The 15,647-nt window shown below is 45.3% G+C and overlaps 1 protein-coding gene and 1 non-coding gene across 2 annotated transcripts in view; both read right to left on the bottom strand.

Annotated features, from left to right (window-relative positions):
• Positions 1-14,728, bottom strand: part of EEF2 (eukaryotic translation elongation factor 2) — a 31,077-nt gene extending 16,349 nt beyond the window's left edge. The window contains exons 1-12 of the mRNA XM_063914862.1: positions 14,620-14,728; positions 12,784-12,998; positions 12,414-12,595; positions 12,129-12,340; positions 10,700-10,878; positions 10,219-10,324; positions 9,763-9,876; positions 9,527-9,665; positions 9,143-9,338; positions 3,130-3,388; positions 2,825-2,932; positions 1,334-1,687 (exon numbers count right to left, since the gene is read on the bottom strand). Coding sequence (XP_063770932.1) covers positions 1,334-1,687; positions 2,825-2,932; positions 3,130-3,388; positions 9,143-9,338; positions 9,527-9,665; positions 9,763-9,876; positions 10,219-10,324; positions 10,700-10,878; positions 12,129-12,340; positions 12,414-12,595; positions 12,784-12,998; positions 14,620-14,622 — 2,067 coding nt within the window. The 5' untranslated portion in view covers positions 14,623-14,728. The remainder of the gene's footprint in view (positions 1-1,333; positions 1,688-2,824; positions 2,933-3,129; positions 3,389-9,142; positions 9,339-9,526; positions 9,666-9,762; positions 9,877-10,218; positions 10,325-10,699; positions 10,879-12,128; positions 12,341-12,413; positions 12,596-12,783; positions 12,999-14,619) is intronic.
• On the bottom strand, positions 9,944-10,013 carry LOC134932746 (small nucleolar RNA SNORD37). Its single transcript, XR_010179472.1, has one exon. It is a non-coding gene; the product is annotated as a small nucleolar RNA SNORD37 (small nucleolar RNA).
• Positions 14,729-15,647: the final 919 nt, after the last annotated feature.

The raw sequence follows: 15,647 nt of genomic DNA, 5'->3' as shown, positions 1-15,647 counted from the left end.
TTCATATCTTTGCATGTAAGCACCACCGATGAGCAGCCCCGCATTGTGTGAGATTTATACATGCCAATATGGACAATCTCATCCATATTAGCATGCAGTGCTATGGTGATAGGGGAGTGAAGCTGTCACAGCCCAAGGACAGGGGGGTTATTGGGCACATTGATGGCAAATCTGACTGTATGTAGGGCCCTTATGACTGAGCTGATTATCTTAACCACAGTTTGGCAGAACACCTACAATTTCATAATTTATTGAAGGCACATCTCCTCTAGCCCCCAAGTAAGCTATCTTCAGTAATCTTTTAATCCACCCACCTTCAAACCACACATTCAGCACCTCTTGCAGTCCTACCATTTTTATCTCAAATTTCCAGTATATGACTCAGCCCTTGATTCACGCCAATAACCTCACTAGTCATCTCCAGATTCACTGGCCTCTCGACTATGTCTGCTGCCCATCTCCCTCTCCAAATGTACCATGTCTACCTCCCCTATTAAACACTGCATTCCCTTCTGTTGAAATTTACTCCTCACCCATTCACATATCTAACCCAGTCTCCCTTTATACTCCCACCCATCTTCTGGCAACCGATTACTTCCTCACTCAGATTTTGTTGAAGCTGCTTCCTACCTCTGGAATTTAGGTCCCCAGATGCAAAAGTGTTTATACAGGTTGAGTATCCCTTATCCAAAATGCTTGGGACCAGAGGTATTTTGGATATCGGATTTTTCCGTATTTTGGAATAATTGCATAACATAATGAGATATCATGGTGATGTTACCTAAATCTAAGCACATAATGCATTTATGTTACATATACACCTTATACACACAGCCTGAAGGTCATTTTAGCCAATATTTTTTATAACTTTGTGCATTAAACAAAGTGTGTGTACATTCACACAGTTCATTTATGTTTCACATACACTTTATACACACAGCCTGAAGGTCATTTAATACAATATTTTTAATAACTTTGTGTATTAAACAAAGTTTGTGTACATTGAGCCATCAAAAAACTAAGGTTTCACTACCTCACTCTCACTCAAAAAAGTCCGTATTTCGGAATATTCCGTATTTCGGAATATTTGGATATGGGATACTCAACCTGTATACCATGTACTGTAGAAGTCAGCCAAGTTGCTTGCAAAAAGCTTATTGTCAGTTTTTATCTTTAGAAACTTCTGCAGAAAATCAAGTGTTAGCCCCATAGCATTTAACTTTGGATTTATAGCTTTAACTGCTCCACTATCGTTTAGAATTACTTGTAACTAACAAGCCCTTGCTTCCCAAACCAATTAAAGCAATAAAGTGTTTTGCTAAATCACACCTACCTCCTTGGTGGCCCACTGGAAGCCTGCCACTACACTGTCCTTTATTTCATTCAAGTACTGGACTCCCTTGGTGACATCAGCGAGTATGTTTGGTCCAGTTCCATCAGGACCAAAACACCAAATCTTCCTAGCTTCTGTAACATCCCATTCATATTTCTCAGTCAGGTAACGAGCCCGAGTCTTGAGCTCCTGACGTGACGACACATCACCTTTATCAATATCTTCAGCCAAGCCATCAGGGAAAGGACGAGATTTCATGTACAGACGGTTGTGCTTGTTTGGAGACTTTGACAAACACAGCTGGTTTGATTCCTCACTTACTGTCTCACGGTAAGACACAACTGGATCAGATTTCTAGAGAGAAAAAAAATAAAAAATCAAAAGCCAAGTCATTACATTTCAAGTTTCATATTAAGCAAATCGCTTTTTCAGGAGACTAAGCAACTTCATGATCACAATATTGCACACTTCGACCAAAGTTAAAATTCTGCTACATAAAAAGGGGGAATGAAACAAAGTGAAACCAGGTAAAGCAGTTCTAGTTAGTAATTTGACAATGACATCATTTTTGTCTGAGAAGGGTAGCGAGAACTTGCAGCCTGTAGAAATGCCTTATGTGCTTTGGCCAAAACTCAGCCATTACCATTCAGTGGATAGCAAGTATACAGTAGGACATCAGTTTGTTGGCAAAACAGCCCAACTGGAATTACTATGCATACCCCACCTACATGAAATTAAAGCTTGCTCAAGTAATGGTCTGTTAAGCAGCATTCATGTCAAGCAGGTTTGGGAAGAGAAAAAAATTACATGTTTACATCTTTCCTCCCCTCCCCCCCCCCCCATTTTTTTTAGTGTATTAGAAGCCTCAAACATTTTACTTCTACATTAAGACTGCATGGAGTATATAGGAGCAACTGGATACAATCCTGAACACAGTATCAGGTCATTTGTCAAATGACTGCAGTGTGTATGGTAGAAATGTTTTTTTCTGGGACTATGTACAAAACCATTTTTTTTTAAAGATTTCTATTAAATCTGAAAATATGTACTCCTAATACATACAAAGTACACTGACAAATTGAAAATGAGGACAAGTTAATGTTCAGCATTAGTCTTATTTATAAATAAATCTGACTAGTACAAAATGGAAAGTGCGAAAGCACTTTCATAAAAGCCACAAAAAAGGAGTTAAAGCATTAGCAAAGGGAATGTCACTGGCATTAAGCATTTTTAAGACACTACTTTAGTATAATAGACTTTCTAAATAAAGTCAAGGCACCTTGCCAGTACAGACAGCATAAAAAAAAAAAAAAAAAAAAAAAAAAAGGTTATTAAAACATTTGGTTTAAACCAGACAACCCTGATGTCAAGTAACTTGGAAATTTGCTGTTAAGTGGTCCTTTAAAACTGTACAATGTAGCTCATTCTGCAAGTGACTAGATACCAGCCATAGGGAGCTTCAGGCGATGCATAGCTTTGCCTATAGTTTACCTTTATTGGAATGCAAGCATGATCCTCTTCCAGATCTTTCAGACAGATTTCCAAGTGTAGTTCTCCAGCTCCTGCAATGATGTGTTCTCCGGACTCTTCAATGATGCACTTGTAAAATAAGATTAAAGTCGTCACAGGCAGCACACTTACAGTATCTCACAAATTACTAGTCACCATTTCAAGTGAGGTTCCCATTGTGTCTCAACATTAAGAAATAAACCCATTCATACCCTGGTTTTGTTCTTAATTTAGAACTCTAAAGGTGGCCAGTATGCTTTGTTCAATAGCACAAAACTCATTCTTACCTGTACCATAGGGTCAGATTTAGCAAGACGCTTCAGACCTTCAACCAATTTTGGCAGGTCAGCAGGGTTCTTTGCTTCTACAGCAACACGAACAACAGGGCTCACACTGAACTTCATGACACGCATGTTGTGTGCATGTTCAAAAGTGCTGATTGTTCCAGTCTTCACCAAATACTGGTCCACTCCCACTAGACCAACAATGTTGCCACAGGGTACATCCTCAATTGGCTCCACATACCGTCCCATCATCAGAATAGTTCTATAGTGAGAAGACGGTAAAGCTGTAATATTAGCTGTTAAAATAAGAATTTACTTACCGATAATTCTATTTCTCATAGTCCGTAGTGGATGCTGGGAACTCCGAAAGGACCATGGGGAATAGCGGCTCCGCAGGAGACTGGGCACAAAAGTAAAAGCTTTAAGACTACCTGGTGTGCACTGGCTCCTCCCCCTATGACCCTCCTCCAAGCCTCAGTTAGGATACTGTGCCCGGACGAGCGTACACAATAAGGAAGAATTTTGAATCCCGGGTAAGACTCATACCAGCCACACCAATCACACCGTACAACTTGTGATCTGAACCCAGTTAACAGCATGATAACAGAGGAGCCTCTGAAAAGATGGCTCACAACAATAACCCGATTTTTGTAACAATAACTATGTACAAGTATTGCAGACAATCCGCACTTGGGATGGGCGCCCAGCATCCACTACGGACTATGAGAAATAGAATTATCGGTAAGTAAATTCTTATTTTCTGACGTCCTAGTGGATGCTGGGAACTCCGAAAGGACCATGGGGATTATACCAAAGCTCCCAAACGGGCGGGAGAGTGCGGATGACTCTGCAGCACCGAATGAGAGAACTCCAGGTCCTCCTCAGCCAGGGTATCAAATTTGTAGAATTTAGCAAACGTGTTTGCCCCTGACCAAGTAGCTGCTCGGCAAAGTTGTAAAGCAGAGACCCCCTCGGGCAGCCGCACAAGATGAGCCCACTTTCCGTGTGGAATAGGCTTTTACAGATTTTGGCTGTGGCAGGCCTGCCACAGAATGTGCAAGCTGAATTGTACTACAAATCCAACGAGCAATAGTCTGCTTAGAAGCAGGAGCACCAGCTTGTTGGGTGCATACAGGATAAACAGAGTCAGATTTCCTGACTCCAGCCGTCCTGGAAACATATTTTCAGGGCCCCGACTACGTCCAGCAACTTGGAATCCTCCAAGTCCCTAGTAGCCGCAGGTACCACAATAGGCTGGTTTAAGTGAAATGCTGAAACCACCTTAGGGAGAAATTGAGGACGAGTCCTCAATTCTGCCCTGTCCGTATGAAAAATTAGGTAAGGGCTTTTATAGGATAAAGCCGCCAATTCTGAGACACGCCTGGCTGAAGCCAGGGCTAACAGCATTACCACTTTCCATGTGAGATATTTTAAGTCCACAGTGGTGAGTGGTTCAAACCAATGTGATTTTAGGAACCCCAAAACCACATTGAGATCCCAAGGTGCCACTGGAGGCACAAAAGGAGGCTGTATATGCAGTACCCCCTTGACAAACGTCTGAACTTCAGGAACTGAAGCTAGTTCTTTCTGGAAGAAAATCGACAGGGCCGAAATTTGAACCTTAATGGACCCTAATTTTAGGCCCATAGACAGTCCTGTTTGCAGGAAATGCAGGAAACGACCCAGTTGAAATTCCTCTGTAGGGGCCTTCCTGGCCTCACACCACGCAACATATTTACGCCAAATACGGTGATAATGTTGCAGTTACATCCTTCCTGGCTTTGATCAGGGTAGGGATGACTTCATCCGGAATGCCTTTTTCCTTCAGGATCCGGCGTTCAACCGCCATGCCGTCAAACGCAGCCGCGGTAAGTCTTGGAACAGACAGGGTCCCTGCTGGAGCAGGTCCTTTCTTAGAGGTAGAGGCCACGGGTCCTCTGTGAGCATCTCTTGAAGTTCCGAGTACCAAGTCCTTCTTGGCCAATCCGGAGCCACGAGTATAGTCCTTACTCCTCTCCTTATGATTCTCAGTACCTTGGGTATGAGAGGCAGAGGGGGGGAACACATACACTGACTGGTACACCCACGGTGTTACCAGAGCGTCCACAGCTATTGCCTGAAGGTCCCTTGACCTGGCGCAATATCTGTCCAGTTTTTTGTTGAGGCGGGACGCCATCATGTCCACCTTTGGTTTTTCCCAACGGTTCACAATCATGTGGAAGACTTCTGGGTGAAGTCCCCACTCCCCCGGGTGGAGGTCGTGTCTGCTGAGGAAGTCTGCTTCCCAGTTGTCCACTCCCGGAATGAACACTGCTGACAGTGCTATCACATGATTTTCCACCCAGCGAAGAATCCTTGCAACTTCCGTCATTGCCCTCCTGCTTCTTGTGCCGCCCTGTCTGTTTACGTGGGCGACTGCCGTGATGTTGTCCGACTGGATCAACACCGGCTGACCCTGAAGCAGAGGCCTTGCCTGACTTAGGGCATTGTAAATGGCCCTTCGTTCCAGGATATTTATGTGAAGTGACGTTTCCATGCTTGACGACAAGCCCTGGAAATTTCTTCCCTGTGTGACTGCTCCCCAACCTCTCAGGCTGGCATCCGTGGTCACCAGAACCCAGTCCCGAATGCCGAATCTGCGGCCCTCTAGAAGATGAGCACTCTGCAACCACCACAGGAGAGACAGCCTTGTCCTTGGAGACAGGGTTATCCGCTGATGCATCTGAAGATGCGATCCGGACCATTTGTCTAGCAGATCCCACTGAAAAGTTCTTGCGTGGAATCTGCCGAATGGAATCGCTTCGTAAGAAGCCACCATTTTTCCCAGGACCCTTGTGCATTGATGCACTGACACTTGGCCTGGTTTTAGGAGGTTCCCGACTAGGTCGGATAACTCCCTGGCTTTCTCCTCCAGGAGAAACACCTTTTTCTGAACTGTGTCCAGAATCATCCCTAGGAACAGCAGACGTGTCGTCGCAATCAGCTGCGATTTTGGAATATTTAGAATCCACCCGTGCTGTCGTAGTACTACTTGAGATAGTGCTACTCCGACCTCTAACTGTTCCCTGGACCTTGCCCTTATCAGGAGATCGTCCAAGTAAGGGATAATTAAGACGCCTTTTCTTCGAAGAAGAATCATTTCGGCCATTACCTTGGTAAAGACCCGGGGTGCCGTGGACAATCCAAACGGCAGCGTCTGAAACTGATAGTGACAGTTCTGTACCACAAACCTGAGGTACCCTTGGTGAGAAGGGCAAATTGGGACATGGAGGTAAGCATCCTTGATGTCCAGAGACACCATATCGTCCCCTTCTTCCAGGTTCGCTATCACTGCTCTGAGTGACTCCATCTTGAATTTGAACCTTTGTATGTAAGTGTTCAAGGATTTCAGATTTAAAATAGGTCTCACCGAGCCGTCCGGCTTCGGTACCACAAACAGCGTGGAATAATACCCCTTTCCCTGTTGTAGGAGGGGTACCTTGATTATCACCTGCTGGGAATACAGCTTGTGAATGGCTTCCAATACCGCCTCCCTGTCGGAGGGAGACGTTGGTAAAGCAAACTTCAGGAACCGGCGAGGGGGAGACGTCTCGAATTCCAATTTGTACCCCTGAGATACTACCTGCAGGATCCAGGGGTCCACTTGCGAGTGAACCCACCGCGCGCTGAAATTCTTGAGACGGGCCCCCACCGTGCCCGAGTCCGCTTGTAAGGCCCCAGCGTCATGCTGAGGACTTGGCAGAAGCGGGGGAGGGCTTCTGTTCCTGGGAAGAGGCTGCCTGCTGCAGTCTTTTTCCCCTTCCTCTGCCCCGGGGCAGATATGAGTGGCCTTTTGCCCGCTTGCCCTTATGGGGACGAAAGGACTGAGCCTGAAAAGACGGTGTCTTTTTCTGCTGAGAGGTGACCTGGGGTAAAAAGGTGGATTTCCCAGCCGTTGCCGTGGCCACCAGGTCCGATAGACCGACCCCAAATAACTCCTCCCCTTTATACGGCAATACTTCCATATGCCGTTTGGAATCCGCATCACCTGACCACTGTCGCGTCCATAACCCTCTTCTGGCAGAAATGGACAGCGCACTTACTCTTGATGCCAGAGTGCAAATATCCCTCTGTGCATCTCGCATATATAGAAATGCATCCTTTAAATGCTCTATAGTCAATAATATACTGTCCCTGTCCAGGGTATCAATATTTTCAGTCAGGGAATCCGACCAAGCCACCCCAGCACTGCACATCCAGGCTGAGGCAATTGCTGGTCGCAGTATAATACCAGTATGTGTGTATATACTTTTTAGGATATTTTCCAGCTTCCTATCAGCTGGTTCCTTGAGGGCGGCCGTATCAGGAGACGGTAAAGCCACTTGTTTTGATAAGCGTGTGAGCGCCTTATCTACCCTATGGGGTGTTTCCCAACGCGCCCTAACCTCTGGCGGGAAAGGGTATAATGCCAGTAATTTAGAAATTAGCAGTTTTTTTATCAGGGGAAACCCACACTTCATCACACACCTCATTTAATTCATCTGATTCAGGAAAAACTACGGGTAGTTTTCCCACCCCACATAATACCCTTTTTTGTGGTACTTGTAGTATCAGAAATGTTCAAAACCTCCTTCATTGCCGTGATCATGTAACGTGTGGCCCTACTGGAAAATACGTTTGTTTCCTCACCGTCGACACTGGAGTCAGTGTCTGGGTCGACCATCTGAGGTAACGGGCGCTTTAGAGCACCTGACTGTTTGAGACGCCTGTACAGGTAATAACCGATTTGCCGGCTGTCTCATGTCATCAACAGTCTTTTGTAAAGTGCTGACACTATCATGTAATTCCTTCCATAAGACCATCCAGTCAGGTGTCGACATCACTAATACAGGCAATTGCTCAGCCTCCATACCATTTTCCTCATACATGTCGACACAACGTACCGACACACAGCACACACAGGGAATGCTCTGATAGAGGACAGGACCCCACTAGCCCTTTAGGGAGACAGAGGGAGAGTTTGCCAGCACACACCAGAGCACTAAATAAATAATATATATATATATATATATATATATATATATATATATATATATATATATATCCTTATATAAGTGTTTTTCCCTAATATAGCTGCTGTATAGATTTATCTGCCAAATTAGTGCCCCCCCCCTCTCTTGTTTTACCGTTTCTGTAGTGCAGGACTGCAGGGGAGAGTCAGGGAGCTTCCCTCCAACGGAGCTGTGAGGAAAAATGGCGCCAGTGTGCTGAGGAGAAAGGCCGCCGAGAAAGGGGTGGAGCCTTTCTCCCGCTTTAAGGAAAAATTGGCAGGGGTTAAATGCATCCATATAGCCCAGGAGCTATATGTGATGTATTTGCCATTTAAGGTGTTTTTATTGCGTCTCAGGGCGCCCCCCCCCCAGCACCCTGCACCCTCAGTGACCGGAGTGTGAAGTGTGCTGAGAGCAATGGCGCACAGCTGCGGTGCTGTGCGCTACCTTATTGAAGACAGGACGTCATCTGCCGCCGATTTTCCAGACCTCTTCAGTCTTCTGGCTCTGTAAGGGGGCCGGCGGCGCGGCTCTGGGACCCATCCATGGCTGGGCCTGTGATCGTCCCTCTGTAGCTAATGTCCAGTAGCCTAAGAAGCCCAATCCACTCTGCACGCAGGTGAGTTCACTTCTTCTCCCCTTAGTCCCTCGATGCAGTGAGCCTGTTGCCAGCAGGACTCACTGAAAATAAAAAACCTAAACTTAAACTTTTCACTAAGCAGCTCAGGAGAGCCACCTAGTGTGCACCCTTCTCGTTCGGGCACAAAAATCTAACGGAGGCTTGGAGGAGGGTCATAGGGGGAGGAGCCAGTGCACACCAGGTAGTCTTAAAGCTTTTACTTTTGTGCCCAGTCTCCTGCGGAGCCGCTATTCCCCATGGTCCTTTCGGAGTTCCCAGCATCCACTAGGACGTCAGAGAAAATACATACAGTGCATGCTACTTATCAGGTTATCTGGCAGCACAACAATCCTGGTCTCCAACAAACCTCTGAATGGGCTTCAGGTACAGGTCCTCCTTCTTTCCTGGTGTATAGTTTGGTCCCATAATCCTAACTTTAAGGCCAGTAGAAACAACACCAGAGAACACGCGCCCAAAGGCATAGAATCTGCCCTTATCTGTTGTGGGCACCATTTTAGAGATGTACATCATCAGGGGTCCTTTGGGATCACAGTTCTTGACACCTGGTTTATAAGTAGACAAATAAACTTAAGCTTTGAGCATTTTCTTAACTTAAGTACATTGACTGGCCAGTACAAAGTTTTCCAGTTTTTAAACATAACATTTTAAAGCTAGGATGGCTTCAAGAAATCATGAATGCATATCAGTGGTGCAGGAATGTCTACCTCACAGGAGGGTAGAAAAGACTTACCCATGGCAGCTTCATCATCAGGAGGCCCCTCATATAAGAGCTCACAGCGGTACCTTTGGGCTGTCACAGGTGAAGGCAAGTGGATGGTTATCATCTGCAGAAGTGCCTCACCAGCAGGCAACCAGCGTCTCATGACAGCCTGTAAGTTTTGTTTGAAGTTACCAGTCAATATTTGATGTACATAAATACATTTAGTAAAGCTGAAATATGCATATAGAAGATAAGCCTCAAGTTACCTTTAGCAATTGCTTGCCCTCTTTGTCTTTATCCTCATTGTCTAGCTTAATGTCCAGTTTTTCTATCAATTTAGCAGTCTCATCCTTCTTGAAGTTCATGATGGCATCAAAAACCTAATAAATACTTATCTTTGTAGTTAGGATGTAATTGACAACTTTCAGTTTTATCAAAGCTAGAGACATTCAGATTTTTTTTAGTTTCTTCAGCCATTTGTCAGGTCAAAGTGAAGAAATGTTTAGTCATCATCTGTCACATGCTGATTAACATTCAGTTAATGTGCATCATTTTAAAAAAATTATTCTTGCAATTCAGAATCTAGGAGATTCTAGTTAATTGTGCTCCAGCCAACCTAACCACAACACTGCCACATTGAGCCAGATTATTGCAGAGCATGCAGAAGGAATGTTAACATTACCAGCACTAAAACAAGCCCCATTATAAACTAAATCACTCACTTTGAATATGGGGTCCAGAATGAGTTGACTGAAGGTTCTTGGAAGTTTCTTGCCTTCAGCATTTGTTGCAGATTTGCTGAATTTTCCATTAGATGGGTCAAAATACCTGCAAGACAAAAGGTGATAAATATTTTGTGTACTCTAGAATCTGGGCCGGACCTAGAGGTGCACTAGCATGCGCGCAGCTCTGAAAAGGGGCATGGCCATGCAAAAATAGGGGGCAGGGCCATTGTGGGTAATAAAAGTGGGCAGTTCAGCCCCCAGACAAAAGGGGGCGTGGGTGGCATCACTGTTGGGGGCTTCCCCTAAGCGCTCTCAGCGTGAATGGATGCCATGCGCACGGCATCTTTACACACTGAGGGCAGGAAGCAGGCAGCAGTTTTAGCAGGGTGCCACAGAAAGCACAGGTTTTGCAGGGCACTAAATACTTGAGAACAGAGAAAGCCACTTATGGTTTCCAAATCATCCAAGTAAAACTCACCTATCACCCCACAGCTTTTTCATCATGTCTTCCACTTTCTTTGCCCGCTCTACTGGTGCCAACTGAGCCTCTCCCTTTGCAGCAAACTTTGCCACATACATCTCGGCAAACTGCTTCAGGGTGAAAGCCCAGCCATGCAGTCCAGAGCCAAAGCCAACAGTTCCAAGAACAGGGTCAATCTAAAAGGAAAGAATCTTTAAATGTACAAGACCTACAGGCTATATCCATTATCCAGTTCAAAATGCAAGCACTAAATAAGAGCAGGCACTACCCAAATTGGCCACACAACTAAAGAAAACAGATTAGTGGTTCCCAAATTCTACTCAAGGACTCCCAACTGAGTTATCCAGGTTGCCTAGTAGGTGCACAGGTAGTGTTCCTTCTAGGCCGTTTCAGCAGGGTGCTGCACCCTGCCCATATTTGAAATGTGAAAAAGCACCCTGCCCTCTCAGTGCACCCTGCAGGACCATAAATCTCCCCCTAGTATACAGAATGCAACAGTCAGAGTGCATGTTCCAATGTTATTGTCTATTCCCTGCCCATCTCTGAAATTGGAACACAATTTCTATCCTTCGCGAACTGGATGGCAGAGGAGGCACTGTAAATGACATCACTGCTGTGGCTGCCTGCATAACACAGCACTCTGATAAAGAGGGAAAGAACAGGGAAAGCAGTGAGCATGTACTGCTTACACTATTTCCCTAGTAGAACAGACTCAAACTAAATATTATAACCCTCTGCTTAACTTCTGTTTTATAACACATACGGATTATAACCACTTCAGCACTGGAGGACATTTAGAGTTATCTACTTATGTATATGCTACAGTCAATCTTTCACGAAGACTGGACACATACAGTATGTTTCGCAGTACAGATGTTGGGTGTTACATGGGTGTCCTATATGTATATAGGGGTATATGATATACTAAGGGGGAAATGTATGTCCAAAAACTATAAACATATGCACTCTGCTTTGTGCACAAAGCATCACATCAAAAATGTGCCCCCCTCAATGATCAGCACCCTGCCGTTAAAATCCTAGAGTGAACACTACACAGGTGTTTCATTACTCAGACATTTACAAGGTCCACAGCTGGAGCCAATTTCATATGTAATTTTGAGAAGACTTGGAAAACAGACTGTTGGGGTTCCCTGAAGACTGGGAGCCACTATCTAGATAGAAGCCCTTGAGGCCAACTACTACATATCAGCCAACTCCCTCCAATAAAAATGGAGCAAGAGACTTATTTGATCTACAAAGTCAGAACACTACTGGACATTAAAAAAAACCCTATATTAACTACTGATAACCAACATTTCCTAGAGAGTCATCCAAATCCATTCTGAATCCCCATCACCAGTAATACATAAAGACTATACCTATACACAAACAAAAACATGGTGCTTGGTTTAAACATAAAACTCACCATGATGTTTCCCATGGGGCCAGTCTCTCCTTCACCATAGGTGGAGATGATTACGTTAACATTCTCCACAATACGTTGGAATGTATTAAACAACTCTTCTGGTACTAGTTGTAGCTCCAGAAGTGCACGGTCCATCTTGTTCATCATTAAGACAGGGCGGATACGCTCCGCAATAGCCTGACGAAGCACAGTTTCCGTTTGTACGCACACCCCTGTTCATAAGAAAAATGAAGTTAAATATCTATCAATTTTAGTTATCAATTATAAAAGTGACCAAAAACTCACCAGACACACAATCCACAACAACAAGCGCTCCATCAGTAACACGAAGAGCAGCTGTGACCTCAGAGGAGAAGTCAACATGGCCTGGTGAGTCAATCAGATTGATGAGAAAGCCAGAGCCATCTTTACTTTGCTTGATGAAAGCCAAGTCATTCTCAGACAGTTCATAGAACAGGGATATGGCACTGCAAATTGAATACTGAAAGTTAATACCAAGTTAAAAAAAAAAAAAAAAAAAAAAAAAAAAAAAATTGCTTTACACCAGCCATTAGCACACAAGGCAAACGCCAGATTAAAAGTTTATTGTATTGAATTAAAACCTACAAACAGGACATTGTAGCTTAAAAAATATAAAAATCAAAGAGCCACTTACGTAGATTTGATGGTGATGCATCGCTCTTGTTCATCCTTACGAGTATCAGTAAACCGTGTCTCACCAGCACGGGCAGAGGCAATAATGCCAGCCTTGCACACCAACGAATCTGTCAAAGTGGACTTTCCATGATCCACGTGGGCTATGACAGACATATTACGGATGTTCGCCTTTTTGTCCATGATGGCACGTATCTGGTCTACCGTGAAGTTCACCTGAAAGAGAAACAAAGTTATACAAAACCTTTGAAGCACCAGAAACACCTTACCCATTAAAGCATGTAGCAAGAAGGCATGAACCAGGTTCACTGCGCACACCAGGTGTATTTTGACTACATAAAAATTAGCCCTCTCCTATCATACTGGGGAGGGGGGGGGGGGGGGGGAGATAACCAATTAGCTGAGGTAGTTTACTGTAGCTAATTGGTTCACTGGTGCTATTCTACGATCTCCAGTGTAGCAAGCTCCACCCCAATACTTTTCACAGGACTTACATATTTTCAAACAAAACAGGTGCTTGTCTGGACCGAATTGGTTACAGGTGGGGGGGGGAAATAAAAAAAAATGCCAGATACACCCATTTTTCACACCCACAGTATCACCTGTAACTGGATACCCACAATTGTAAATGTAAATATATATATTTTATGGGGAGACAAAAATACAAAAAAAAAAAAAAAAAAAATGACATCCAACTGCTAAAGGAGACTATTCAGTGCTTTAGAGGGCAATAGCACAAGTGCACTACACAGAGCGTTACGGACAATTGTGTCATGTCAGTCTTCACAGCGGCATCACACAAACCATTCTTAATTTCTAGGACTAATTTAATGAAAAAAAGAATATTCATTAAATCTAGCATAGATATAAGCATTGCACCCACAAAGCACTGAGGAAATGCAATGTATACTTTGGGACTTGCATGTTACCAAGGTTGCATACAATAACATGTTTTTGGAGTGAGAGGCAAGTCAACTGGCTTAACCAAAAAAAAAAAAAAAAAAATAAGACAAAGCGAACATACATCCATGTGATAGGAAACAAGATTATGAACTCCTCTGAGGCAGACAAATGTCTGAACCATTCTCGGCAAAGTGCTGCGGAATACAGTGTGAGCATTATACAAGCGTTAATACAGGTGTCTGTATCCAACATCTGCCCAGGGAGGTGACTTTAACGGACCAGATTTTGATAAGGATTTTGCTTTAATCCGTAGCCGAAGTAGAGACACCCGCCCATACACATCTCCTGCCGTGGATACAGTACGGGAGCCGGCCCTTCCCTCCATCAGGGAGCCTATGTGCTACACGCTACAGCATCAGGCAGGGAGGTTTCTCTACATACCATTGTGCGCACTCTGCTTCCTGCTTATTACTGTATGAGGCGTCAGCTGAGCGGGCGGCACAGAGGCCTGAGCCTTCAACGTCACCACCGCCCCAGCCATTACGTAACGGGGCCGCTCTCCCCACGTTGTATACGGCTGGCAGCACGGGTAGGGTTGCAGTGACGTGTCCCAGGGAAAGGTGACCCGGCATTGGTGCTACAGCGCACGCAGCGGCTCCCGGCAACCGCCTCATACTTTGCCGGCCCGGGGTAACGCCGCACGGAAGCAGCAGCTATCACTTCTACCCCAGGAGATACCGCACTACGAGAAACACAACGACGCTTCCACAGCAGGCGACACGACAAAATTAGAATAGTAATGGCGCCCCTGGCCCGCGTTTTTTGTCCGTGACCGGCTGACGAAACCGGGCAGAAGAAATTCCCAATAACGGAAATAGCAATCAACAACGCCGCCTGAGACTCCCGTATGACTGTGCTGGTAGCCACCGCTTACCATTTTCGCGGATGGCGACGGATTCTTTCACGGGATGAAGCCGGAGCGGACTGCCTGCCTCACAGCAGACAAACAGGCGGAAGAGAAAGCTGACGTCAGCAGGACGCTTTATATAGGCGCAGCGCCGGCGTGGTGACGTATGAGAAGGCGGATCACTTGGATGTTCATTGCGCATGCATTTGAGATAACTGATTGCGTTTGTCGCGCTGCTGCGATCTCTAATGGGTGATTGGTGTCATGCGGGAGCTATAGGGAACGCCCCTTGTTGCTGTACACTGTAAACTCTCTGACCCGTGCTGTGCTGCGTATTTTCGATGGCGTGTTGTATAATATAGGGGGTAATTATGAGTTAATCGCAGCAGAAACTTTGTTAGCAGTTGAGCAAAACCATGTGCACTGCGGGGAGGGGAGGGGGGCGGGCAGATATGTGCAGAGAGAGTTAGATTCGGGTGGGTTATTTTGTTTCCATGCAGGGTAAATACGGGCTGCTTTATTTTTACACTGCAATTTAGATTGCAGATTGAACAGACCACACCCAAATCCAGAGGCGTATCTACCACTTGGCCAGGATGGCACTCGCCAGGGGCGCCCGTAGAAGGGGGGCGCCACCCGGAGGTGCCACCTGCGGCCAAGTGGTAGAGCGCTACAGTGGGCATGGAGTGAAGCAGGTTGCACAAATTAATAACAGCGGGGTTAATTAGCGGCGAGCAGAGCCGGCCCTAGCCAATTTGATGCCCTAGGCAAAATTTTGTCAGGTGCCCCCTAGCACCGCCGCTGGTTCTGCATCTGACCCAGCCACACTTTGGCAGTGGGGCCCACCGGGGGGGGGGTACACTGTGGGCCAGATCAACCCTACATAATGGCACACAGTGATGCCCATAATACACATAATTCCACATAGCAATGCACCTTACACATATGCCCCACATTAGTAATGCTAGTAGCTTTTTTTATATAACTTACTTTTGCTTGCTGGCGTGCTTGCAGTCAGTGTGTGCGCCCATGCAGCTCCCTGGATCCATGACTGC

Source organism: Pseudophryne corroboree, chromosome 1 (genome assembly GCF_028390025.1).
Source record: "Pseudophryne corroboree isolate aPseCor3 chromosome 1, aPseCor3.hap2, whole genome shotgun sequence".
In the NCBI taxonomy this organism is placed as follows: Eukaryota; Metazoa; Chordata; class Amphibia; order Anura; family Myobatrachidae; genus Pseudophryne; species Pseudophryne corroboree.
The sequence above is the reverse complement of the archived record's forward strand: the minus strand, read 5'-3'. Positions and strand labels throughout refer to the sequence as shown.